At 40.7% G+C, this 26,407-nt stretch overlaps 1 protein-coding gene across 4 annotated transcripts in view; it reads left to right on the forward strand.

Moving 5' to 3' along the window:
- Positions 1-26,407, forward strand: part of LOC131723065 (uncharacterized) — a 28,455-nt gene extending 2,048 nt beyond the window's left edge. For 2 of the 4 annotated variants that reach the window (XM_059016389.1, XM_059016388.1), the window contains exons 2-3: positions 17,686-17,813; positions 19,474-26,407. In XM_059016389.1, the coding sequence (XP_058872372.1) occupies positions 17,714-17,813; positions 19,474-23,276 (3,903 nt within the window). In that variant the 5' untranslated portion in view covers positions 17,686-17,713 and the 3' untranslated portion in view covers positions 23,277-26,407. Of the gene's footprint in view, positions 1-8,743; positions 8,952-11,403; positions 11,457-17,685; positions 17,814-19,473 lie in introns of all 4 variants that reach the window. The other 2 variants (XM_059016386.1, XM_059016387.1) reach the window with 2 other exon arrangements.

A 26,407-nucleotide genomic window follows, 5' to 3' on the forward strand; every position in this document is an offset into this window, starting at 1 on the left:
TCTTATCCAGACAGGCTAAAAGAATTGAATCTATTCAGTCAGAAGACTACGTGGTGATCTGATTCAAGCATTCAAAATCCTAAACGGTATTACGTAGGTCATACAGGTGATACAATTAACTTGTGTCATTCTATCACTCTTGCAGTTAACCCTTTTGTGGCCACTGTAAAATGTTCCAATTTGGAAGGACTACAGGTTGAGGGGCACATTTGTACATAGTACTTGTACTCTGCACAATAATGTCTGTAATCTCTCACTAGGCAATCATTAGTATTTTACAATGTGTTTATTTTTTTCCATTGTATTTGCATAGTCCAAACTGTTTAAACATTATGTATAGCCTACAGTTTAAACTAGCAGGAATAGAGAAGGACTATTTGACCAGTACAATACAATAGTATTTGTGTTAAGTTGTTGAATGCCACTGGTCTCTTAAAACCCATAAGTGAAAGAGGTGATATTGGCCTTTATTGTATTTTTTATATTATTATTATTATTATTATTATTATTATTATTATTATTATTATTATTAAAATATGTTGAATTCTGTCATTCTATTCCAGTTGAGGTCTGATAAACCCCTACACACAGGGGTGAAATTCTCAACAAAAAAGTGCATGTACTCATATACACAGCCGGCTGTAAACATTTTAAAAATTGAGACAATTTGAGTGCCAATGAATAAATACTTTTAAAATGTATTGGTACATGATACATTTATAAATACAAAATAAGCCTTAAAAATAACTGATCAATTATAACCAATTCACCATAAACAAAGAAGCTGAAAATACTGTGTGCTTTGTAACCTTTGCTTGTATCACTCAGTCATGTACTGTAATAGAACACTTAATTTAAACCTTAAATGACAAGCATTAAGAAATATTACACTATGCAGTAACTGCTGTAGAGAGGGAGTTTTGTTTCAAGATATCCTAAAAAAGGGATGATGTTATAAAAAAAAAAAACAACTGCGCTATGAAAAAATGATACAAAAAGGTCTATGTCAAACAATGCACAATAGGGGCTAAAAGTCCCCTCAGATGTATTATGTACCGGTAACAGGTATTACTACTACTAATGATGTACTTGGCCATTTTAATCTCCATAGTATCTCCATAGTATCTCTGTATATCTACAACAGGACCTGGCCATGCTACAATAATAACCTTGGATTAGAACATATATCCCTGTTTCTTTTATTTATTTTGTACTTATTACTTCTCTTAGAATAATATGTTATGTGTGCTTCTCTGTTGTGTTTCTGTGTAGATTAATTACCATGATCTATTCCAGAAAAAAATATTTTTCAGAAGAACAGTATAAAAGTAGACTTTTTAATTTTTTATCCCTGGTATTGTGGTTTCTGCACAAGAAACAAAGTGGCAAAAGACACATTTTCATAAAGTAATATCATTACTGTGGTTTACTTCTGCCTTTTTTTTGTGGTTATGCACGGAAGTGAAAATGGTTCCCTGAAAGAGAAAATAACCATCAAAGTATGGGATATTGCTGTCAGGCAGTAGGGATTGGCTGAGCTGTATAGCAAAGCTGCCAAAAGGCCTCTGCACGAACTGCCGCATAAACCCGTCCCCTGGGAGCTTGCTATACACAGCGCGCAGAGACTCTCTTCCTCTTTTGCTCTTCAGGCCGTGAAGGCTTCCGGAGCGACCTCGAGGCTTGATACTTATTTTCTCTTTCAGGGAACCGGGGTTGCATCCGCTACCTATCGTTCCCTTTCAAGTCGAAAATAACCATCAAGGTATGGGAACAGTGTACCCAAGCCTTCGCGAGGGAGGATTCTCGGCAGTAGGACAGACTAGGACAGTCATAACGCAATACATCTACGCATATGCGGAGCCGTGCCTCAGCGTCTATGCTTGCAATGACACGTGTCCTAAGGTGAAATCAACACCATATTGTAACAATATTCAATATGACCGCCAACTAGGGCATCATAGAGTGTAACACAGATGCTCCAAATGACGGAGCAGAGGATTCCAGTACATTTAAACGATAGAACCTCATAAAAGTATGTGGCGTAACCCAACTGGCTGCAGCGCAAATGTCAGACATCGGCACCCCTCTAAAGAGGGCTCAGGATGTTGCCATAACCCCAGTGGAATGCGCCTTCAACTGCCCTGGTGGAGGAAGGCCTGCAGATTCATATGCTAATTTAATAGCATCCACTATCCAATGGGAAAGGCGTTGTTTAGACAATGGCTGACCCAAAGTCCTAGAACCATGGCATATGAACAACTGTTCTGTTTGCCTCACAGTTATTGTATGGTCAATATAACACCTCAATGCCCGAACTGGGCAGAGCATGTGTAACCGTTCTTCCTCTGTGGAAGAAAAAGGAGGAGGATGGAACGCCATCAACTAGACTGGTTGGTTCATATGAAACGGGGATATGAACTTGGGAAAAAAGGCCGGATTTGGACGCATGGAGACCTAGAACCGTCTCCTGCGAAACAAGAACATGATGAATGCACTGATAATGATGTAACTCGCCCACGTGTTTTGCTGATACCACTGATAGCAAAAACGCGGCTTTTATAAACACGAGCTTCATATCCACACTGTGGAGAGGCTTGAACGGTGCCTTGATAAGGGCTTCTAACACCACGTCAAGGCTCCATGACGGTAAACTGGTCATCCTTGGAGGCCGCAAGCGTCTTGCGCCTTTTAGGAACTGAGATGCGAGAAAATGGCAACCTGGTGATAAACCGTCAATGCGTACATGGCAAGCCAATATGGCGGCTAAATACACCTTAAGTGTAGAGGGAGATTTTCCGTCATCCAACAGTTTCTTTAGAAACTGTAGTATCACTGCCATAGGGCAGGATATTGGGTCATGGCCCTCAGCCAGACACCAACTTTGAAACAACTGCCATTTGTACGCGACCGAGTAGAGGGAGCTCTGGCACTCTGAATGGTCAAAATCACCGCCGTTGAAAGCCCTAAGGCTGACAGGCGCTCCCGCTCAGGGGCCAAGCCCATAGCTGCATGAGCTTGGGGTTCGGGTGCCACAGCCCTCCTTGGGCTTGGGACAACAGGTCCGCTCGCAGAGGGAGCTCCCTCGGGCGACCATGCAACAACTGCACCAGACTCGGGAACCATATTCTCCGAGGCCACCGAGGAGCAGTCAGAATCACTGTCGCCTGCTCCACCCTGACCTTCTCTAAGAAGGCGGGGAGCATAGGAATCAGTGGAAATGCATATAGGAGCCCTGGTGGCCATTTGTGAGCCAGTGCATCGACTCCTAGGGGGCTGTCAAGGTCCTTCACTGAGAACCATAGGGGGCAGTGCATGTTTTCTCACGAGGCGAAGAGATCTACTTGCGCTGTGCCGAACCATTCCCAGATGCGCTCTACCACCTGAGGATAGCAGATCTGCTGCGTAATTGACTCTGCCCATTTGGTGAACTGCATGCAGAGAGGTTAAACGCGGTTGTGCCCATAGCAACATCCGTGTTACCATCCGGTGAAGAACGGGGGACCGCAAGCCGCCCTGGTGGTTGATATACGCCACAACTGTGGTGTTGTCTGACTGCACTAACATGTGCTTGCCTAGAAGCACTGGCAAGAAATGCCGAAGGGCGAGGTCCACCGCTCTGAGTTACAGAGCATTGATGTGGACTGACCTCCAGGGTCCTGACCACACTCCACGGATCCCTGCCCTGTTCCAGACTGCTCCCCAAACTTGGTTGGAAGCGTCGGTCGTTATAACTTCCCTCCGGAAGATGGGACCCAAACGTACGCCCTGGTGGATGTTCGACGGAACTTTCCACCAGCGCAGCGCATTCCAGCAGGTTCGGGATACCCTCAACCTGCGGTGTTTGTCTCTCCACGGATGCAATGCGAAGGCATTGAACCAGGCCTGCAGAGGTCTCTGGTGTAGTAAGCCCAAAGGAAGGGCTTGCGTGGCGGCAGCCATCAACCCCAGCATGCGCTGACACAGCTCCATGCCGAGCGCGTCCGCTGCTGGGGGATCTCTGACCAGATGTCAGTTGGGAGGACGGACTCCTGGACAGCCACAGCCTAACAGGCGGAGTACTCGCAAGCGGTGTCTCTCCCTATTCAGGTTGAGAGAAACAGTGGGCGCTGCGTTCGCTGCATTGGTGAAGACGCCAACGCTATCTGGGCTGACCAAGGATCCTGCATGCCCGAACAAACAATGCAGGATCACGGAGGTGCACCTCAAAAAGGGGTATGCTGCAGCCACAGAGGCAGTCAGGCTGTCGAACATGGCCAGCCTCCTAACGGTCTACCAGGCGGCGTTCATTCGAAACCTACCTGAATGCCGATTCCTTGCCCTTAGGACCGAGCTGGGTACAGTCGCTCAGCTGCTGGTGAAGCTGGTGAAGCTAAATGCGCGAGCTCAGGGCAGGAGCATCGCATCCCTTGTGGGGGCAAGGAGGCAGCTCTGGCTCTCGCTGGTGATGGTATAGGAGCCTGATAAGGTTGCTGGATGCCCCAATCACACCGGGGCACACATTTGGCCCAGCGGTGGAGGAAATGCTGCAACTCTCCGCCAAGGCGCGTAAGGCGTTCAATAAGCCGAATAAGCCTTTCCAGCCCAAGCGGCCACAGGATCACCAGTGGCGTAGGACACCACCACAACAGCAGGTGCACCCACGGGGCAATAAAACCTCCCCTTCAGGTGCATCAGCGCGCGGCCAACCCGCGTTTGTAAGACCGCAGCGCGGAGGGTGGCACCCTAGAGGAGGTGGCAGGCCACGCCCCCGTGGCTCTGGCCAGGCCCCTCGCGAACCAGCGCAGCCCTGAAAATCCCAGGCAGCTGTTAACCCACCCCTACACTGTCCCACAGCTCCAGTTCTCCACCAACGACATCTGGGTGGTAACTGCAGTGAAGGACTCGGTTCAGTCCTCAGCTCTGAATGTGGAAATACAGGCATTGCTCAAGAAGCGTGCCATTCAACAAGTAGATCCGGCTCTGATCGACCCAGGGTTCTACTCCAAATACTTCCTGGTGCCCAAAAACGGACGACGGGCTCCGTCCTATCTTAGATCTGCAAGTACTGAACAAATACCTGAGAGTGTTATCATTCAGGATGCTTACGCACAGGCACATTATCCAGTCAGTCCGACACAGCGATTGGTTCACCACCGTGGACCTGACAGATGCGTATTTTCACGTTCCCATCTGCCCGGGTCACAGGAAGTATCTGCGTTTCGCATTTCAGAGCAGAGTATACAAGTTTTGTGTCCTTCCATTCGGCCTGTCACTAGCTCCTCGAACCTTTTCGAAATGTATGGATGCCATTCTAGCTCCCTTGCGTGCTCAAGGCGTCCGACTGCTGAACTATCTGGATGGATCCGAGCCAACAGACCAAATTCTTGGGTCTGCTTCTGGACTCAGTGTCCATGGAAGCGACCTTGTTGACACAAAGAGTTGCCTCGATGGAGCGGTGTCTCTCCTTATTCAGGTTGAGAGAAACAGTCAACATGGAGCTGTGTCAGCGCATGCTGGGGTTGATGGGGCAGACAGGGTGTGAGACGACCCTGAGGAGGGGGAGTGATCCCCACCTGCCTTCCTCGCCCTCTGGGAAAGAGTGTGTGGCTGAAAATTGGCGCACAATGCACAGAACGACCTGTACGCCAAGGCAGACACAGCGTGCTCTGGTCCCAGGCATGCCACACAGTCCTCGTGGGGGTCACTCGCCGGCAACTTGGAAACTTGGTGATGCAACGGTGGAACCCAGACATGCTGAGACATCGCGCGCTGGAGCGTCGAGGCGCGTACACCGAGCGTTGGCGCAACAAGCACCGAACGTTGAGGGAGCGTGCACCTAGCGCAAACACCAAGGGTGTGTGCACCAAGCGCACCGAAGGTGCGTACACTGAGCGCCGAGCACCGAAGGTGCGTGCGTCGAGCGCCGACGCGTCGAGCGTCGAGCTTCGAGCACCAAAGCATCGAGCGCTGAAACGTCGAGCACCGATGCGTCGAGCACCTAGCGTCCAGCACCGAGCATCGAGCCTCGAGCGCTGAAGCGCCAAGTCCCAAGTGCTGAAGCGCCAAGCACCAAGCGCCAAGGCGCTGACACCAAAAATGCTGGAGCGTAAGAGCCGGAGCGCGAGTACCAAGCGTAGAGACGCTAGCATGAGACGCCTAAGCGTCAGCTGACCCGCAGACCGGAGAAGCTAGTGCTGGTACGGTGTCTGATGCTGTGCAATACTTACCTGAGGTGCTTAAGGGAATATGTGCTTGGTGGTCATCTTCCTCAATAGTGAAAAGGGAAAATGTTTTTTTTTTTTTTTGGGACGCAGCAAACACTATGTAGTGATTATGTGACTGAGCACAGTACAGCGACCACGCGGTTGGTGGAACACACCGCAGAGTTAGTATGTGGGAGACTGCCGTGCAGGCTCCACATGTGGTCTAGCCAAGGTAAGACCGGGGCTGCAGATACGCGCGTGGCCAAAACCAACGCAACGCGCATCCTTCACAAAAATATATACATAATATATACCATTTTTATTTACAAAAAACCCCAAAACATAAATAAAAATAATTATTAACAATTAACACAGGAAAGACGAAGACCACGAAAGTAAGCAAAATGCGATGCCAAAGCAAAGCGTGAATGAAATATATAAGTGTAAAATACAAATTATATAATCCTTAATACAAATAATAATAATTACTCCGAAGAGTATAACTGAAATAAACTCGGAGAAGGGGCAATAACCAGCTTCTCAAGCCTAAGCTTAGTGATTACAATCAGTTAAGAGCCCTAATACCTACCGCTACCGATGCTGAAGACAAAAGAGGAAATGAGTCTCTGCGCGCTGAGTATAGTAAGCTCCCAGGGGGGCGGGCTTACACGGCAGCTCGCGCAGAGGCCTATCGGCAGCTTTGCTATAATACCTTGATGGTTATTTTCGACTTGAAAGGGAACTTACATTTAACTTAAATAAACTCTTCAAAATGCTTTACAAAAGTGAGCATTGTACAAAGAAAAAAACACCTCACCATTCTGTTTTTTGTTTATTACAGTCCTCATAACAGAAAATACTAGGATCACAACAAAATGTTGATCACTATGCTTAAGATGTACCTTGCAATTTGGGCAAGTGTTTGGAAAGCATGAAGCACACCTACATCTGTATGCCGATTCTGACTCGCTTACCAAATCTGAAGCTGCACTTTGATCCTGTTTTTTTATGTTATTGTTAATCCCTAATGTCCCACACATCACTTGCCGTTTTAGAAAATTCTGCGCAAATTCTGGCAATGTGGTAAATCAATGCAAGGCCAAAAGTGTTATGATAATTATTTCTAATATTTATCAACTATGTAATTTATAGTGAACACCGATGTGGATTTTTGCCTTCAAATTCATGTGCAGCAATGTTAATTTCGAATATTTCAGATAGTTTCTCTACCACACTAAAGAAAAGAATTATTACTTCATAATAATAATAATTGCTCCATACCGCTGTTTTCACGTTGCACTGCTAAAGTCTTTTCTCGTTGATCAGCCAATGAGCACTGACACAAAGCGAAATGGGCGGAGATTTGTGACTCATGCCAAAATGAAATCTGATCAGAATGGAAGCTCGGCCAATCAACATGCAGCGATTATACTTATGTTAATAGTGGCCAATAGCAACTAACAGAAACAGAAGCAGTATAAGGAAACAGAATGCAAGCAGAATGAACTGTGTTGAATGAAAGCAAATGTGAGAATCATTGCAATAGTGGACTGTGTGAGTGAATGGAATGCATCGGCGTTGGATGAAAAGCAGATTAAGTAAGTCCTGGTACCCAGTACCAGCATCAAAATAAGTCCTGGTACAGAGTACCGGTGAGTACCGGCAGAATTACACCCCTGCCATTCTATTCATGTTGAGGTCTGATAAACCCCTACGTATGACTATATATTGATGGACATTACATAATCAAATGATATGTCCTTTATTTTGGAATACCATGTTCCTTCTCAAAAATGTGTTTTAATATTAACCTTTAATAAAGGAAAACACCTGCATTTTGATGTATCCATTTCAATGCAATGCCGTTTCTTCATTGTAATAAAGAAATAAGCTTTTTAAAAACATTTAAATTTGATTTCTGTGTCTTTGAAAAAAATCTGGGGAGAGTCAAAAAATACATTAACTTTGATTCATGTACCAAGGGTTACTTTTAAATGAATTCACGATCCAGTTCTGGTGTACATGTTCATGGTAAACTGAGCATGACCTAGAAACTGGGCTGTCATCTGTAAGAACAAAAGATCCCAAAAACCGGGCTGAATTTGGAACAGCAGAACGGCCTAGAATTTGGGATGTTATCAAAAAACCAAATCGGACCAGAATTTGGGACGTTATCTCAAAACCAGAGCAGACCAGAATTTGGGACGTAAAACCAAATCGGCCCAGAATTTGAGACGTTATCTGAAAAGTAAAGCGTCCCAGAATTTGGGATGTATCTTGAGAACAGGAGCAGTCTATAAAACTGCGATTACATTACAGATAAACTAATGAATCATGTAACAAAACTGTAATAGCGAGCAGGATATATATACAGTGCTCCCTCGCTATAAGGCTCTCGGTTATAACGCTCCTCGGATATAACGCTCCTACAGCATGTCCCCCCAATTCCCTATACTAATGATTCATGCAATATTTCTACAGTAAATACAGTACCAGTGTTGTTCAAACTGTAAACAACTTCTCAGTCTAACTTCTGTTTCTGTCTCTCCCTTTTGATACAGTATCTGAACTGAAGAAAAGCTGCACGGGCACCTTATAACACAGACATCTTATTCACCATTTGTTTTATAACTAAATAAATATTAGGCCTATCACGTGGTTATCTTTCTTAATGCATTTACTTTTTTGCTGCGAGAGAAGCTGCTGCTTTCTCCGGGAGACAAGACGCTTCAGCTTCACTTCAGCCCCGCTCTGGCAGCCGAACCTGGGGTGAGCCCATTCCCTCTACCGACCCGCTCTCCTTCTCGCACTGGTTTGCTTGTCTGTCGCTTCGAATTGAACTCCCGACCGCCGTTTAGCCAGGCTATTTATAGTTAAAAAAACTCTTAATTAAAATGATCCATGAGTGATATAGCATTGATTACATGGTGCTTTATGGTTAATTCATGGAAAGTTACATTTTTGCTTTGCTATATGTGCATTATAGAGAGGGAGTTATTTTATTTTGTATTTTAGTCAGATGTGTGTTATGTGTCCCACGGATCAATTTTTTCCCACAAACGCGCAAAGCAGGTCTAACTAACATATTTCTCGTTTTCCTACTGCGCAAGTAGGGGCAGCTGGGATATCAAAATCAACACTGTGCTATAGACAGTGGCTACAAAGATACCACCAAATGTTCCTGTCAGGACAGCTGAGCAAGTCAGCACCTCCGGGCACTTTTTTTTTTTTAAAGTAACAAAAACGCTTATTCACTGCCAAACATGAACTACATTAGATGTGTAATGGCTGCATTATAGGATACTGACCTTAGGTTTACGGTTTTGCTGTTGGGCGAGGACTATTCATTGTTTTATTAACAATAATATGATAACCAGTCAGACTGCAGTGTCCTGACAGGAACATTTGGTGGTACCTTTGTATGGACAGCGTAAGATAGATACAGGATTTAGTTGCATTTCAGATACACAGGTAAACAAGGCTGTGACAGTCCTTTTGCAGTATCACCGAAGTCCAAAATACAGGATTTAGTTTTAGCATTTCAATGTCATTCGAGGAGACAATGCTTGGCTGGTTTAACGTCCATTCTTCCGTCGATTTGAGCCCCATATAACGTATAATAGCAGGTCTATCTCTCTCTCCGATCACAATGTTAAAAATGCCTCCACATTTCTTTTATTTCTCTCTCTTATTTACCTGCTTCCCTGGTAGTTTCAGCAGTATTTATAGTCGACCATGTCATTTACGCACAGTTTAGACCTGCTTTTCCCATGTGAATTGAAACACAAACGCTAACACTGCTGATGGTTTGTAAATGAGGACACTCCCCTAAATTTGCCAACTTATGCTAACTTGCCAGGTGGGCACTAAAACATGGTAGCTAAATCACATAGATGGACAAAGTCTGTTTGCCCACACATGTGCTTGATTTTGGTGCACTAAATGCCCACAAAAGTGTTTTGCAATTGCCTTAGGGGTTTGCGAACATTGCTAAATAGGGCCCATAGTGTATCCTTAGCTGTGATAACTTTCTTATCAAAGAACACATCAAAGGCCCCGTCCACACTACATAAACAATCTGGAGAACCATACTCGAAACCAATGTAATTAATCCAGCTCAAAGCGTCCACACTGAAGTACCGTTTCATGTTTAGTGGGGCATAATAAGTCCACACACTATTAGAAAAGTTTGGTTACAGTTCCTAGCAGCACAGTGAACAGTGAAAATGAATACGATAGTATCCCATCATGCACTGTATTATATTTTAAAATATTGTGTTATGCCCCATATTAGAGGTCCATATTGTTAAAAAGAAATAAAACAAGTATTTTGGAAAAAAAGTAAATGCAAACACACAGACACACACACACACAAGTAGGGCTTGAAGTTTTCTGGTTTTATTTTTAATCAGGTCACAAAAAAGCTGTTAATTACAAAACAGTCTTTGTTTTTACATTCCTATCTTGCCTGAGCTTAATTCTGGTTTTCTTAATTTTATTTCAAACAGAGCTGACAAATTATGTAAATTGTTCATCCCTGATCATAACTCGCATTTCATTTTTGCAGTCAACTAATTTAACATTGTGATTTTGTTATTTTCCCCACTAGTTTAACATGGATGTCCTGACTAGTTTTTTTAAGCATAAAAATGAATACCTAGTGCAGAGTGTACAGTGATAGCAAGTCCTTCAGGCACCTGTTCTGAGTATTTCACCAAACATAACACAAAGCATATTGGAGGATACACAAAAAATGTAGTTTGGTATTACAGCGTCCACACTTCTGATAAACCGCACTACCTTATGGGATCTAATTAGAACCGGACTCAAGACTACTTCCTGAGGTGGTCTCAAGTCCGGTTGTCGAGTCCTGTATTAAATGCTGCATAGTGTGGATGCAAACCGTATTTAGCACTTTTAAGCCATTTTAAAGGCAACTAATATGGTGTAAAGGCATAATGTGGACAGGGCCAAAGAAGTGTTTTTTTTTTAATTAAAACAAACCACAGCTGATTATACATCACAAAGGAATTGTTTCATCCTGTCGAAAACTGATATATGGGTTAATGCAGTGTTTGCTCCAGGACTTACAAACTGAGGGTCAATGTGGTCCCCTCTTAAAAATTTAGGGGGACATTTTCTTCAGTGAGGGGGTCAATATGGTTGATTCAGAACCAACCACTATTTCTTATTTTTGTTTGTTTTAAATATGCTGTGGCAGGAATGGACGAGCGGGTGACGTCACGGCAGAAGGCGGCACAACAAAAACAAAAGGTAAGGTGCAGTGGCGCGTGCGCCATTTTATTTAAAGAATCCAAAAATAAAATAAAATATTCAAACAGAAAACACTCGCTCACAGAGCAAAATAAATAGTTAAACAAAACAAAATCACGAACACAAAAATAATAAACAAAACCCAGGTCAGGCTGAGCATTTGCCTTCACTGTTCCTGGAGTTTAATTTTAGTTTCGTTTTAATCCTCTCGCTCACTCTCTCCTTCCAACACCCACCCTGAGTGCCGAGAGCTGCAGGCTTTTTATATCATGGCCGAGGGGTTTAACTAATTTGTAAATCATCCTATTACCCCTCGGCCACAATCTGCACGGGTTTATTAATTATTACTCCTGGCAGAGGACGAGCACCGATCTCGCCTCTGCCAGGACACGTTTTAAAAATAAACACAATAACATGGCGCTACGCCGTCATATACAATAAATCATAATAAACAAAAACAATAATCTGCACAGGGGCGGAGGATGAACCCTCGTTCTAAAAATAAAACAATGTACAGGGCTGCTCGCCCTGTTACATATGCCAACAGAGTTTAGAACATAAGAACATAAGAAAGTTTACAAACGAGAGGAGGCCATTCAGCCCATCTTGCTCGTTTGGTTGTTAGTAGCTTATTGATCGCAGAATCTCATCAAGCAGCTTCTTGAAGGATCCCAAGGTGTCAGCTTCGACAACATTACTGGGGAGTTGGTTCCAGACCCTCACAATTCTCTGTGTAAAAAAGTGCCTCCTATTTTCTGTTCTGAATACCCCTTTATCTAATCTCCATTTGTGACCCCTGGTCCTTGTTTCTTTTTTCAGGTCAAAGAAGTCCCCTGGGTTGACATTGTCTATACCTTTTAGGATTTTGAATGTTTGAATCAGATCGCCACGTAGTCTTCTTTGTTCAAGACTGAATAGATTCAATTCTTTTAGCCTGTCTGCATACGACATGCCTTTTAAAATCGGGATAATTCTGGTTGCTCTTCTTTGCACTCTTTCTAGAGCAGCAATATCCTTTTTGTAATGAGGTGACCAGAACTGAACACAATATTCTAAGTGAGGTCTTACTAATGCATTGTAGAGTTGTAGAGTGTTGAATTCAACACTTCTTACAATATATCCAAGCATCTTGTTGGCATTTTTTATAGCTTCCCCACATTGTCTAGATGAAGACATTTCGGAGTCAACATAAACTCCTAGGTCTTTTTCATAGTTCCCTTCTTCAATTTCAGTATCTCCCATATGATATTTATAATGCACATTTTTATTGCCCGCATGCAATACTTTACACTTTTCTCTATTAAATTTCATTTGCCATGTGTCTGCCCAATTCTGAATGCTCTCTAGATCATTTTGAATGACCTTTGCTGCTTCAACAGTGTTTGCCACTCCTCCTATTTTTGTGTCATCTGCAAATTTAACAAGTTTGCTTACTATACCAGAATCTAAATCATTAATGTAGATTAGGAATAGCAGAGGACCTAATACTGATCCCTGTGGTACTCCACTGGTTACCTCACTCCATTTCGTCACTAATCAGAACTTTCTGTTTTCTACCTGTTAACCACTCCCTAATCCATGTGCATGCATTTCCTTGAATCCCTACTGCATTCAGTTTGAGAATTAATCTTTTATGCGGGACTTTGTCAAAAGCTTTCTGAAAATCTAAATAAACCATGTCGTATGCTTTGCAGTTATCCATTTTCAATGTTGCATCCTCAGAAAAGTCAAGTAGGTTTACTGACCTTTTGTTTCTGAAGAACAAAAAATAAAACTGTAAAGCTGTAGATACAACCAAGGTGTCTCTACAATACTCACTGTCACTTTTGGGGAACATACTGGGAAATGTGTCACAGTGATCACATTAGAACAGTGATTTTCAATCTTTAAGCTGCGTACCCCTTTCCAAAAAATGTAGTCTACCGCATACCCCCATCTGAGATAGAGTCATAATAAAATGAAAACAGAAAAAAGGTCTGTACAATAACATGATACAACAAAATGCACAAGCCTTGGTGTGTCTGATGGATAATTAGTAATCTATGTTATATTTACGGTTGGATAAAAATAGTCCCTCAAACAGGTTTCTAGTTTTTAGAAACATCAACATCATTTTATTGTAATTACTAATTAATTAAAATCAACAAAGTCTCCGTGCTAGCCTCAATCACTCAGAAATGACATAGGACTATTCCATGATGGCAATCGTGTATTTTTATTAATAATAAAATTACAGAAAAGAAGGCAAAGAAAAGTTCACTATCCACCCATCTCTACAGCTGACCTCATTACGAAAACATATTATTGGCATTTTTAAATTCTTGGCGACTAAAACCTACAGTAGTGATGCTAATTAAAATAATAATAATAATAATAATAATAAAACGCTTACCTGTGTCAGTGTGATGGATGTCCCTGCTTGTTACCACACAAATCACTGATAATGGCAGAGAAATTGGAGAGAGTTTCAGTCGCAAGACATTTTTGGCGTTTTTAATCTCTGACGGTATTTCGTCTTGATCGCCCTTTGCTAGTAATGTACTAGTGTTGAGCCAACACTCCATATTTGTTCATTGGATTGAAAGCTGAAAACTCTTACTCTCACACCAGGCTTGTCAAATTAGAACCTATGGCAATACTTTGGTTCCTGATTGGCCATACATCCTGTATTTTGAAATGAACCAATAGTACTTAAGTTACAATAAACTTTAATCGGGTCCTTGAAAAAAATAAATATCGATTTGAAGGCATGAACACACACAGGAAATAAAATGAGTTAAAGACTAGGCTTTTAGTTTTTTTTTTTTTTTAATATGTATTTTTTTTTATCCCAAAGACTGCAGTAACTGCCCAACTGTTTATATGACATTTAAACAACAGGGCTTATTTAAATGTACATATTTAATATGTAAATTGGTCATATGTGCAATGAACGCTCTGTTACAGCACAATAGTCTGGTGTTAGCGATTAAACATTGACTAATTGACAAAAGTTTGCAATAGATTGGCAAGTGGAGTCAAGTATCTTGTTAAATAAAATATCTTTTGAAACACCCTTCTAATAAACTCCAATATTACTGGCTGAAGCAGCTTTGAGTGATGCTGGATTTTTATGGGTTAAAATAACAGTGTGTGCTGCCATTGGCTAGAAAGGTTGCAGTGTTTTCGGCACAGTGCGAGATTGACAGTTGGAAGTTTGTCTGTTTGTTGAGAAGTTTGCATGGAAGTTCGTCTGGTTGATTGGAAATTTGTAGGTCCGTACAGCCATTCGTATTAATGAATTGATAAATGAATGAATTAATTATTAGATGAATTAATAAATATATTTATGAATTACTGTATGAATTGACGAATATATGGACAAATTGCTGGACAAATTGACCAATTCATGAATCGATGAATGAATGGCTGGATAGTTTTGGCACAAAAACCAACAAACCAGGTTGGAAGCAGAGAGAATGGAGAGGGCAGAAAGAAAAGCACTCCTGTGCCTTGTGTTCGATGGCATTTGTTTGTTTGTTTGTTTGTCTGTTGTTGTGTGGTTTGTATGAGATATGAGCTACCTTCGGTCTTTTGTCTTTTTAATTCTGGTTTGGTTTTGTAAATCTAACAGCTTGCAGACCACGTGTTGCCGATGGTGAGAAAGCAGATTCAGTATTCTATTACTTGACCTTGTTACGTGAGCAAAGGGATATTGTATGTAACTCTTATACATTATGAGCTATAAAGGTCTTGTGTTCAGAAAATGGTTTGCAATTGAAATGATACATAAATGATATGTTTACAGTGAGTATGATTATTCTTCTTTGTACGGAGAAAACTGAGGTTCGCACGTTACCTAATGAATAATATACAGGAATCTAGAATGTTAAAAACGAAACTGGAGGTACTTAAATTAATTATACAATCGATTTGAAAACTATAATAAGAATGAAAAGGAACTAAACATACTAGTTTTGAGAGTGATCTATGTTTTATGGGTAGTCTTTTTTGTATTTTATGTTAACAGTCTTAGGTTTGTGGTTTTTAAATTAATGTTGTATGTAAATTAACAAGATGATCACGGTCCTAGCCTGGTTGAGGACTGTTTAATTGATTCAGGAGGGAGGTTATTTGAGCTAAATTGTATTCTTGGCGTCCTGAGGTGTGTACTGAGTGCTGCTACCTGTAGTGGAGCAGGAGCTTTTCAATGTACCATCCTCTGTACAATAAAGGGTTTGGTGGTGATTGGCTGGTCAGGTAGGCAAAAAGCTTAGTCAATGAAATGGCGCCATTCAGGTCAGGAGGAACTGGTGGTGCTGTGCTTGGCTGCCCGGGCCATCCTGGCTATAAGTGCTTTTGTGTCCCCTCAGGATATCAGGACCCTAGCCATTGGGGTGGGTAGTGATTGGTGCTTTTTAAATGTACTAATTCACAAGAAACTGCTATTATTTATTGCTAGTGATTGTTGCTTCCTTATTGAAATATTATGGTGTTATTAATGTTTATTGATATAGATATATTGAAATGTTTGATGTGATTGAATGATTATTGATATCTATTGGAATACTGTTAATTGATGATACCTGTTGAAGTATTATTCAAGGCTGCTAATCATGACCTGTTCATATATCATCCTTTCTGTGTATAATTGCTGAGAAACATTGGCTGTTTTTTTAATAGGATGGTACCGTGACAACAATGAACTGTTCCATTTTAAACAAACCTTTGTGTTTGGTAAATTCCTTGCTGCGTATGTGGCGAGAGTCCATCTGCTCTTCCAAATAAAATAGCCTTTGTGTGTCGAACAACTTTATTCTGGATTGCCTTTATAGTGAAGGGGGGGGGGGATTAATTAAAACATTCTAGGGGATCTCTCACCTCTATATAAAAACTAAAGAGATGGTGTAGTCTGGACTACATTTATTACCTGCCGTTGACTGTAATAGTAGTAATGAAATAAGTCCATTAATACATTAGGTATGTATGTTTTTTATCTTTTGGTAGTAGGGCTCCGACAGCCCCCTTACAAGGGCTCAATTCCCCATGGCAACATACTTTTTTCAAATATTATCTTATTACAATTAAACATTAAAATAAATATATGCCTGTGGCAATGTGCCGTGCCCCTGTGTGCATTTCTGTGTTTTATGTTACGTGTGCTGTGTTAATGTTGGTGTATAGGCATTGGTACAGGGGATATAAACGGGTCTGTGTTTCACGTGTGATTTAAAATGTATAGTTGTATTTAGGCACGGGATTGCACATCACTTCACGAGCATTTAAAGTATATAATATGTGAGCACAAGGTTGCACATAATTAATTCACGTGCTGGGATTCAAGTGAATAATTATTTAGTAATTGAATCCCGGCACAACAGTATATATAGATAAACGTTTTACTCACTCGGGGTTGTGTGTTTGGTGAGTGGAGAACAGGTGTGGAGAGGAGTAAAGTAAAGTAAATTGATAGTTGTTTGTACTCACCGTGTTTGTTAGTGTCTGTTCGTCTGTTTTATTTGGCCTCAAGTGCCGTGTCCTGTGTTTTGTTCAAACCTTTTTATTTATAATAAACCGGCGCAAGCAAGCGTCTTCATCATTTCACCTCACCTGTCTGTGTATTCATTTTGTGGATCTGACGGCACCACTCAGCCAGCCGTGTGACAATGCCAATAACACTTAATTAGTTTAATTGTGTACTAAACACTCAATGTTTTCTCTGTGTGAAGAGATTTGTTTGAGAACCCCTGGTCTAGGGTAAATGGACAGTGTCTGAGGTACAACTGAACGTATTTCAAGAAAGCTAGTAAGTTAGGTCATTAGCTATAATAACCCCTTTAAACAACTAAACTGTGGAAACATCCTGTATTTGCTTCTGTTTAAACTGGTGATGCATGAGTTATTGTAAAACAGGTAATATATTAAATATTAAGAAAATGTGAATGTGAAGCTTTACAAACAATAATAAAAGTTTTGCTTTTCTTGTTTTACACTTTCTCAATCAATCTGAATTGCAGTTTATCTTCAAGCAGTCTGAACTTCATTTCTGCTCAGTTTCATGCTTTAATCAAAGTGCTCAAGTCATCTGAAATATGGGCTCATCTGCTACACGACAGAGTGTAACTGGCAGCTGCATTTACCCATGTGCATCACTCAAGTTTGTGTTTTATTGTGCCATAATTAATCAAGTGGTTACATGAGAGAAACAACAAAACATGTAATACTGTTTTTCTATCAATCTCAATTGCAGTTTATCTTCGAGCAGTCAGCCGTGTAGGATGATGGCTACCGCAGACAGCAGCATTGAGTTGGCGACTCTCAGTCGACCTTTCCAATTAGGAATGCTGTACGACTGCCGCAGCGACTCCCTCATTCCAGGTACAGTGACCTTTCATGGACAACGAAATAAAACCAACAGTAGTTTTATCGATTTATGTTATTTATTTTCATTTATATTTAAGAACAGCAGTAAAGATTTTGAAAAACATAGCGTCTGGGAAACTTATTTTTACATATAATGGTGAGGAGCTAGACTTTGCTACTAAATAGTCATATATATTTTTTAATTGTAAATATTTCATGTTTTATATATACTATGAATGAACTCGCATCGCTCACGGTGCTTTGCCGCTTTAAAAATTGACCCAGACACTGGATATGGCGTTTTCACATGCTGACGCGCTATTTTTAATTCACCAAACAAAATAAAAATACACAAAATAACCACCTAGCTCTACTGAGCACTAACTAATCCGCAGGACGGCTAAGCCATTTACCTGCCCAACAACAAAACACTCTGTTCTGTAAACTTACTTTTACTGGCCTTTTCACAACTGCTTGGAACCAGCGCACCCCTTCTGCCTCCTTTTCCTCAGCAGCCCTAAGCAGACTGACTGCTTCTCCTAATATCCAGGTGCAGGGGATAATTAAACAATAGAACAATTAAAAAATTTAATTAAACAATAACACAAAACAATTAAATTAAAACAAATGTGCATTTGCACATGTTTTTTTCCTGTAGGGAGGATTAACCCCCTCCCTGCTGTGTTACAATACTCATATATTATTTATATTTATGTGTGTGAGGCATGGAAGTAATTATCCTGAAGGCGTGTGTGGTAGGAATTGTTGGTAGGAAACTATTAACATCATATTAGATGTTTGTGAATACTACAGTTTTTATGATAATTGACTTTTCCAGCATTTGTCAGGTTGCTATGCAAATGTGACAGTAATCAATATAACATGATATAAGCTACATTCATGATAGGTTGGTAAATGAATGCAATTAAAGCCATGATACTGCACAATGATAACAAGTCATATATCTTCAAATGATCCCACAGCAGTCTGCACTTCAAACTGCAGCCAGACATTACACAAAGATAAAACATTGCCAACATGTATTTTAGTTAATGATCTAATTCTCATTTATATTTTCTTCACCTACCTCTAAAAGTTATTAGATAAATGTATTGAGAATTGTTTTTTGTATGTAGGTTCACCACAAGTCTCTAGTGTCCTTCACATTGGAAGATCATAACTTGGTTTGCAATATGCTATAAAAATTCAGTTATGTCTTAAACCAGGGGATTATAGATCAAGCCAACAAATGTTTTGGACGGAGTTTAAAAATGTAATTTATACTTCTGAAAATGCTCTGCAGAGTGAAATATGGGCTCTATTATTATATGGAAAAGAAGGATGTTTAATAAGTGGGATCATTATAGGAGGCTGTGTGGTCCAGTGGTTAAAGAAAAGGGCTTGTAACCAGGAGGTTACTGGTTCAAATCCCACCTTAGCCACTGACTCATTGTGTGAACCTGAGCAAGTCACTTAACTTCCTTGTGCTCCGTCTTTCGGGTGAGGTGTAGTTGTAAGTGACTCTGCAGCTGATGCATAGTTCACACACCCTAGTGTCTGTAAGTCGCCTTGGATAAAGGCGTCTGCTAAATAAACAAATAATAATAATCATTAATATTCAAGTGTTTGTTAAGTGAGTTCATTAATATTTAAGTGTTTCTTTATTTCTATGCAGGTGTTACTTTGTGGAACTTGGAGGAGCTGCAAAAAGACATTGATGTTCGTCCAAAACCTTATACAGATTTCCAGATTATTGCATCAGACTCTTTAGAGGACAAAACATCTGCTTTGAATGTTGAAGCATCACTGGCAGCAAGCTTTTTCAGTGGTTTGGTCACAGTTAAAGGATCTGCAAAATATTTAACTGACAAGAAGACTTCTAAAAGGCAATCCCGGGTTTCCCTGCAGTATCTTACAACCACTCGCTTTGAGCAGCTCACCATGAATCACTTAGGGTACAGCAATGTAACTTATCCCAATGTATTTAAAGAAGGCACAGCAACTCACGTTGTTACAGCTGTTCTATATGGCGCCCAGGCTTTTTTTGTGTTTGACAAGCAGGTTTCTTCTGAAGAGAATGAGCAAGATATTCAGGGCAGCCTGAAGGTTTCCATAAACAAAATACCCTTCATGTCAATTGAAGGAGAAGGATCCCTAAAAATGACAGACACAGACAGGAAAAGCACTGAAGGGTTTAGCTGTAAATTCTACGGTGATTTTGCTCTTGAAAACAATCCTGTCAGTTTTGAGGATGCAATTAAAACATTTGCCACCCTCCCACAGTTGCTTGGGGAAAATGGAGAAAACGCTGTGCCTATGAGAGTCTGGCTTTACCCATTAAATAAACTGGACTCCCAAGCGGCTCAACTGGTGCAGCAAATCAGCATAGGGTTAGTGCGTCGTTCACAGCAAGTCCTAGAAGAATTCAATGAGCATGAGATGCAATGCAATGACATGATGAACGACTCGGTTGCCATCCAGTTTCCTGAGATAATGAAAAAAATGAGAAAATTCAAAGACATGTGTTCAGAGTACAAACTGGTGTTCCAGAAATCTTTAGCACGAGCGCTACCCTCCATACGAGGTGGCGGGGAAGAGGAAGGTGTACTGGTAGACATACTGAGTGGAAAGGAACAGTCACCATTCCAAAACACAATGTTAACAGAATGGCTGGAAGACAAGGAAAGAGAAATGAATGTGATGAGGTCTTATCTCAGCATTATGAAAAATGCAACAGTCGTGTCATCAAGCAGTGAGCTGGACCAAACAGTCCTGGATTCCAACAATGAGTTTGTAGTGTGCTTCACATTTACTTCATTAAAGCAAAAAGAAACTTACCTAAAAAGCTTAAAAAGCTACTTGGCATCCCAAGCTTCTGGGATCAGTGAAATGAAAACACCAGATGCTATTGATTCAAAGGAAGAACCTGCGAAATGGTTCAGATCTGTTGAAATATCAAGGCAGACAAGGGAGCGTGTACGATTATTTTTGGATTTTGAGGAAGCAAACAAAAGTAAAGAAAACACCAAGTTCATTGTAGCCTCCATACAAGATGACCTGAATGTTGGTTCTTCAGTTTATCTCTATGAAAGAGGAGTTTTGGTGACCAGTAACTTTGAGCTTCCATCTAAACCTGAAACACCAGCTGTCTGTAGAACAACACATGATAGTGTGGAGCTAAAGTTTCCTACTCTACGAAATGGCTACAGTGAGATTATTAAGTATCAGGTTATGTACCAGAATGTTAAACATAGTGAATGGATTACACTGGATACAGAAGTCAAAACGGAATCATTCACTGTATCAGGTTTAGAACCAAACAGTCACTACCGGTTCAGGTACCAGGCAGTGTGTAAACCAGGTGTGAGCTTAAGTAGTGACACAACTGAAGGGAAGACACTTCCAACAAGCCCTCCAGGTAATCTCTCAAAGAACTACATTGACCCACATTCTATAACAATTGTTTGGGATAAGCCGTCTTTCATAGGAGAGGGTGTGAGTATTCTTTGCTACACAGTTGAATATAGAGAAGATAACGGGGAAAGCAGCACTGATGAAACTACAAAATGGACTGAAATGAAAACCGAGACAACAAAGTGTCTGTACACACTGGAAAAACTAAAGCCCACTCATTCTTACAGATTCAGGGTGTCTTCTGTCTGTGGAGAAGCAGGTAGAAGTAGACCAAGTGCTGAGGTTGTAATAGTAACGCCAATGGAAAAGGAAGCTAAATCAAAGAGTGTACCTCAAGATAAAATACAGAGTGAAAGATTTCTACAGTTCTCTACATCAATAAAAGAGGGTCCGCCTTCAGTTCATCGACTATCCTTACATGAACAGCCCCTTGGAAACAGTGAACATTATCAAAAGTTTATATTCGGAAGGGGGGTGGGAAAAGAGACGAATAAAGTAGTCATGGTTGTGGGAGCAACGGGAGCAGGAAAGACCACCCTTATCAATGGGATGATCAATTGCATCTTGGGTGTGCAATGGGAAAACAAGTTTAGATTCAAATTAATCCATGAAGATACAAACCGAACCCAAGCCGAAAGTCAAACCTCTACCGTGACTGCATATGAACTCAGTCACCAACAGGGTTTTCAAGTCCCTTTCTCTCTCACCATTATTGACACACCGGGGTTTGGAGACACAAGAGGCATGGATCAAGATAAACTGATCACTCAGCAAGTCAAAGATTTCTTTACAGACCCAGATGGAGTTGATCATATTGACGCGGTGTGCTTCGTGGTCCAGGCTTCATTGGCTCGCCTTACAAAACCGCAACAATATGTTTTTGATTCCATTCTCTCCATTTTCGGAAAAGACATAGAAGAGAATATATTAATACTTGTCACATTTGCAGACTGCGATGATATCCCTGCTTTAGGAGCAATCAAGGCAGCAAAGTTGCCATGCCACAAAGATAAAAAGGGACAGCCAACCCACTTTGCCTTTAACAATTCTGCAACATATACACAGAATTGTGTGTTGAAGAAGCTTTCTGATGATAATGATACATCTGATTCTGAGAGTGATGAAGAGGACAATAGCCTTCGGAAAAAAAAAGATGTCTGGCTCGACAGTTCAAAACATATGAAGAGATTCTTCAGGACCTTAGAAAAAGTGAAAGGAAAGAGCTTACTTTTAACAAAGAAAGTGCTTGAAGAGCGCCAACGCCTTGAAACTGCCCTGAAACAGCTGGTGCCTCAGATTCGAATGGGTTTGTCCAAGCTGAATGAAATAAAAAGCATAAGGTCTAGTCTGGAACAACACGAGGCAAGCCTCGCTGCAAATAAAGATTTTGAAACAGAAATAGACGAATTGAGAGCAAAAAGAAAAAAGACCAACATTGTATCAACCAATTGCAATACCTGTCTGTTCTCATGTCACTCTGCTTGCTATCTTCCTACCCCTGAAGAAATTAGCTCGTGTGCAGTCATGGACAATGCTGGGAACTGTGTGATATGTCCTGGTAACTGTCACTACTCTGCCCATTCGTCAGAGATGGCTCTATGGGAATATGAATCGGTGAAGGTCAAGAAAACAATAGGACAGCTAAAAGATAACTTTGTAAAAGCATCTGGTGAGTTTATGACGACCAAGGAAATACTTGAAAAGCTTGAATATGAATTTCATAAAATTGAAGACAAATTGATGCAGCTAATTGAAATGTCATCCAACTGCCTTGCACGGCTGGAGGAAATCGCTTTAAAACCAAACACTCTGTCAACAGTGGAGTACATTGACCTCCTCATTCACAACGAGAAAGAAGAACGCAAACCGGGTTTTGAGGACCGCATCCAAAACTTAACTGAGATGAAGAGTCAGGCTGAAATAATGGCTAAAATTGCAAAAGGAGAAAAACTGCTCCCTGAGGAGAAGAGGAAATACAAAGAAAAAATGGAAAAGCTCAAAAAAATTGCAAGTCAAATGAAGCAAACGTCATCAATTGTGAAAGCCTGGCAATCAGGACACTGAATCCTACAGTGCTGATTCCGGAACAGGGCTTTATTACATTGATAGGAAAGAACTGTTTCCTGAAATACTGGTACCTTTGAACACACATAGAAATGCAATAGAGGTGCTTGTGGGATGAGACTGTGTGTCAACTAATTCAAACTCTTTCACTATCATCCAATTCTCCAGTACACACCAGTGTTCACTTTAGTGATTTTTATACATTTCAAGTATCTTTACAAAGCTAGTTTGCTTTCCTGTTAACAGCTGAGTCTAACAGATTGGGTACAGAAATGACAATGTAGCCTATGCTTAAAGCTATGTAGTTGATCATATAAACTTAATCTCTAATTTGTAGTTACAGTATAAAATGCAGTTTATTGGTACAGCAAGAAAATGATTTTATGTATTGTTTTGGGTCAATCTAAAGATGCTATTATCAAATGCTTCAGTATTACTGCAATGTGCAGGTTATTTTGCATGGTATAAATAACTGATTAGCAGTTCTTCCATTATATCTACAGTATATCTATATCTGTGCTTTTTATTCAGTAGTCCAGATTCTGGTTATTCAGACTCCTCACAATCTGAGTCAGATCTGTAATTACAGAACCGCATTTCTATATGTTTATGTTTCTCATTTATTTTGGATGGATTATGAAGACATTGCTTATATGTAGGGGTCTACTCAATTCGCGATTTCGACGGATTTCGAGGAAATCGTGAAATACAGGATTGTCTGCAAAATTAACCTTAAAAGTATTATTCAAAAAAAGATCTGAATTACTGATAAAATAGTTTGTTTTAAAACTTCTCCGTGGTCACTGCGATGCAAAAGCAATTTACTTCCTTCTTTATGTGGGCATGTGATAATTAAATCCAGTCACTGGCTTGCTGAATCAGTGTCGTCTACTTTGTATGACATAATGTTACAGTACATGCGACATCAGTTTGGTTGAACTCTAAAACATATCGAAGGCGGCATTACTTAAAATAACCGGACTATGACGGACAAATCGAAAAAAATCTAAATACATTTCCGCTCAGGAGAGGGTGAAACAGTTCCCGACAGGAATCTTACATGCAGACAGCGGTAAATTGTTTTGTTCATCTTGCAATGTGACTATAGATTTTTCAAGAAAAAACACGATCGATCGACATATTGCTTCAGAATCGCCTATCAAACGTAAATCTACTGCAGAAGTTACTGCCCAAAATAAAAAGCAAGCGACAGTGGCATCGATGTTTAAAAGAGCAACTGAAAGCAGTTCAGCAAGAAGAGAAGCAACGTTCGAGCTAGTGGAGGCCTTCACTGCTGCCAGCATACCTTTGGATAAAATGGATAATCCGAAACTACGGGAGTACTTCAACAAACACGTAGCAAACGCTGGAAGTTTTCCGTGTGCAAACAAACTTCGCCAGGATTATTTACCAGAACTGATTGCTTTGCACGTTGAGTCTGTTAAATCTACACTGGCGGAATGCGATTCAGTTTCAGTTGTAGCTGACGAAGCAACAGACGCACAGGATAACTATATACTCCACGTTTTATTTGTACCTGGCAGCTGGAACAACAACGACCTGACTGTGTTTCTAACAGAGCCTGTTCAGCTTGAGTCTGTAAATTACTCAACTGTAGCGCAAGCCACAGTAAAGGCTGTTGTAAACTATGGCTTAGAATTCAACAAGGTCTCGGCATTTATCTCTGACAATGCGATGTACATGAACAAAGCGTTTTCTGATGTGCTGCATGGAATGATGCCGAATGCAATTCCCCTTACCTGCAATGCACATATTCTTTCCTTGGCTAGTGATGTCTGGCGTACAGGTTTTCCTGATGTGGATACCCTGGTTTCTTCTTTTAAAAAAAAAACAAAAAACGTTTAAACATTGTCCAAGTCGTAAATTGCGATACCGGGAGTCAATTGCCAATCAAAGTGACAAAGCACCTGCAAGTGTCACTTCCACCGGAACCAGTGATTACAAGGTGGAATTCGTGGTTTAATGCAGTGAGTTACAATGCAAAGAATATACAGTACTAAGTACTAAGTGTTCCAGTCAATCGCAGCAAAGTTAAATCAGTACTACAAGTACGACCAGTTAAAGCCACCTCGATTTAAACAGCCTGCTGCCTACTTTTTAAACGCTGTTTGCATTTTTGACACAAGTCAGGCATATTTTCTGTGTTTTGACACCAATCTACTTAAAGCAATACCTGGATGGCAGCAAGAGCATGTCTACGAACGTGCTGCGTACTTGAACTATGTCAAAGAATTGCAGATGCCAGTAAAAGTGACTGAGCTTTGGGACTCGCTTTCCGACCGCTTTCCGTGTCTCTACAAGTTGGCAAAGTGCTGCCTTACAATTCCGGTGAATTGTGCCGAATGTGCCATATCGATGTATGGTCAAGTATTCACACCCCAGAGACAAAGGATGTCAGCAGCAACTGCTGGTGGTTGCTGCATGCTGACATTTAACAAATAAGACATTGCGTTTTATGAAGGTAAGCATACATGTGCATTCCTGAGCTTTGGGGGGTAATATATATATATATATATATATATATATATATATATATATATATATATATATATATATATATATATATATTAGTATACATTGTTTTCTTTATTGTATAAATATAGCAGTGAAATATCCGCAAATTTTGCTACTTATGCCGTGATAGACCCGCGAAAAATAAAAAAAAATCTCCGCGATTTAAGTAGACCCCTACTTATATGTAACATGAATAGGTCTATTGTGTTGCTGAAGCGCTGCCCTTATGAAGGTTTTCCACAGTATGTTCGTTCAGTATTTTTACAGTTTTACCATGCATTTCCCATGGTTATACCATATAGTTTACCCTGATTTGCCATGTTCTTTTAATATGCTTTAACATAATGGTCTTTACAATGTTTACCTATGCTTTATTACATTGTGCTATGCTTCTTCTAGGGGGAGTTTTTGTAAGGACAGGGAAACCAAACAACTGATCCCTGGAGCCTAACACTTCTGAATTATAAACTTTTTCATCAGACCAGTGCTATATTTTGTATTGTTTATCAATGCTTTTACTTTGCTAAATAGAGGTTTTAAATTGAATCGTGTTTTATTGTTGATTGCAACATAAAGTGGACAGATAACCTGGAAAA

This window comes from Acipenser ruthenus, chromosome 53 (genome assembly GCF_902713425.1).
Source record: "Acipenser ruthenus chromosome 53, fAciRut3.2 maternal haplotype, whole genome shotgun sequence".
NCBI classification, from domain to species: domain Eukaryota; kingdom Metazoa; phylum Chordata; class Actinopteri; order Acipenseriformes; family Acipenseridae; genus Acipenser; species Acipenser ruthenus.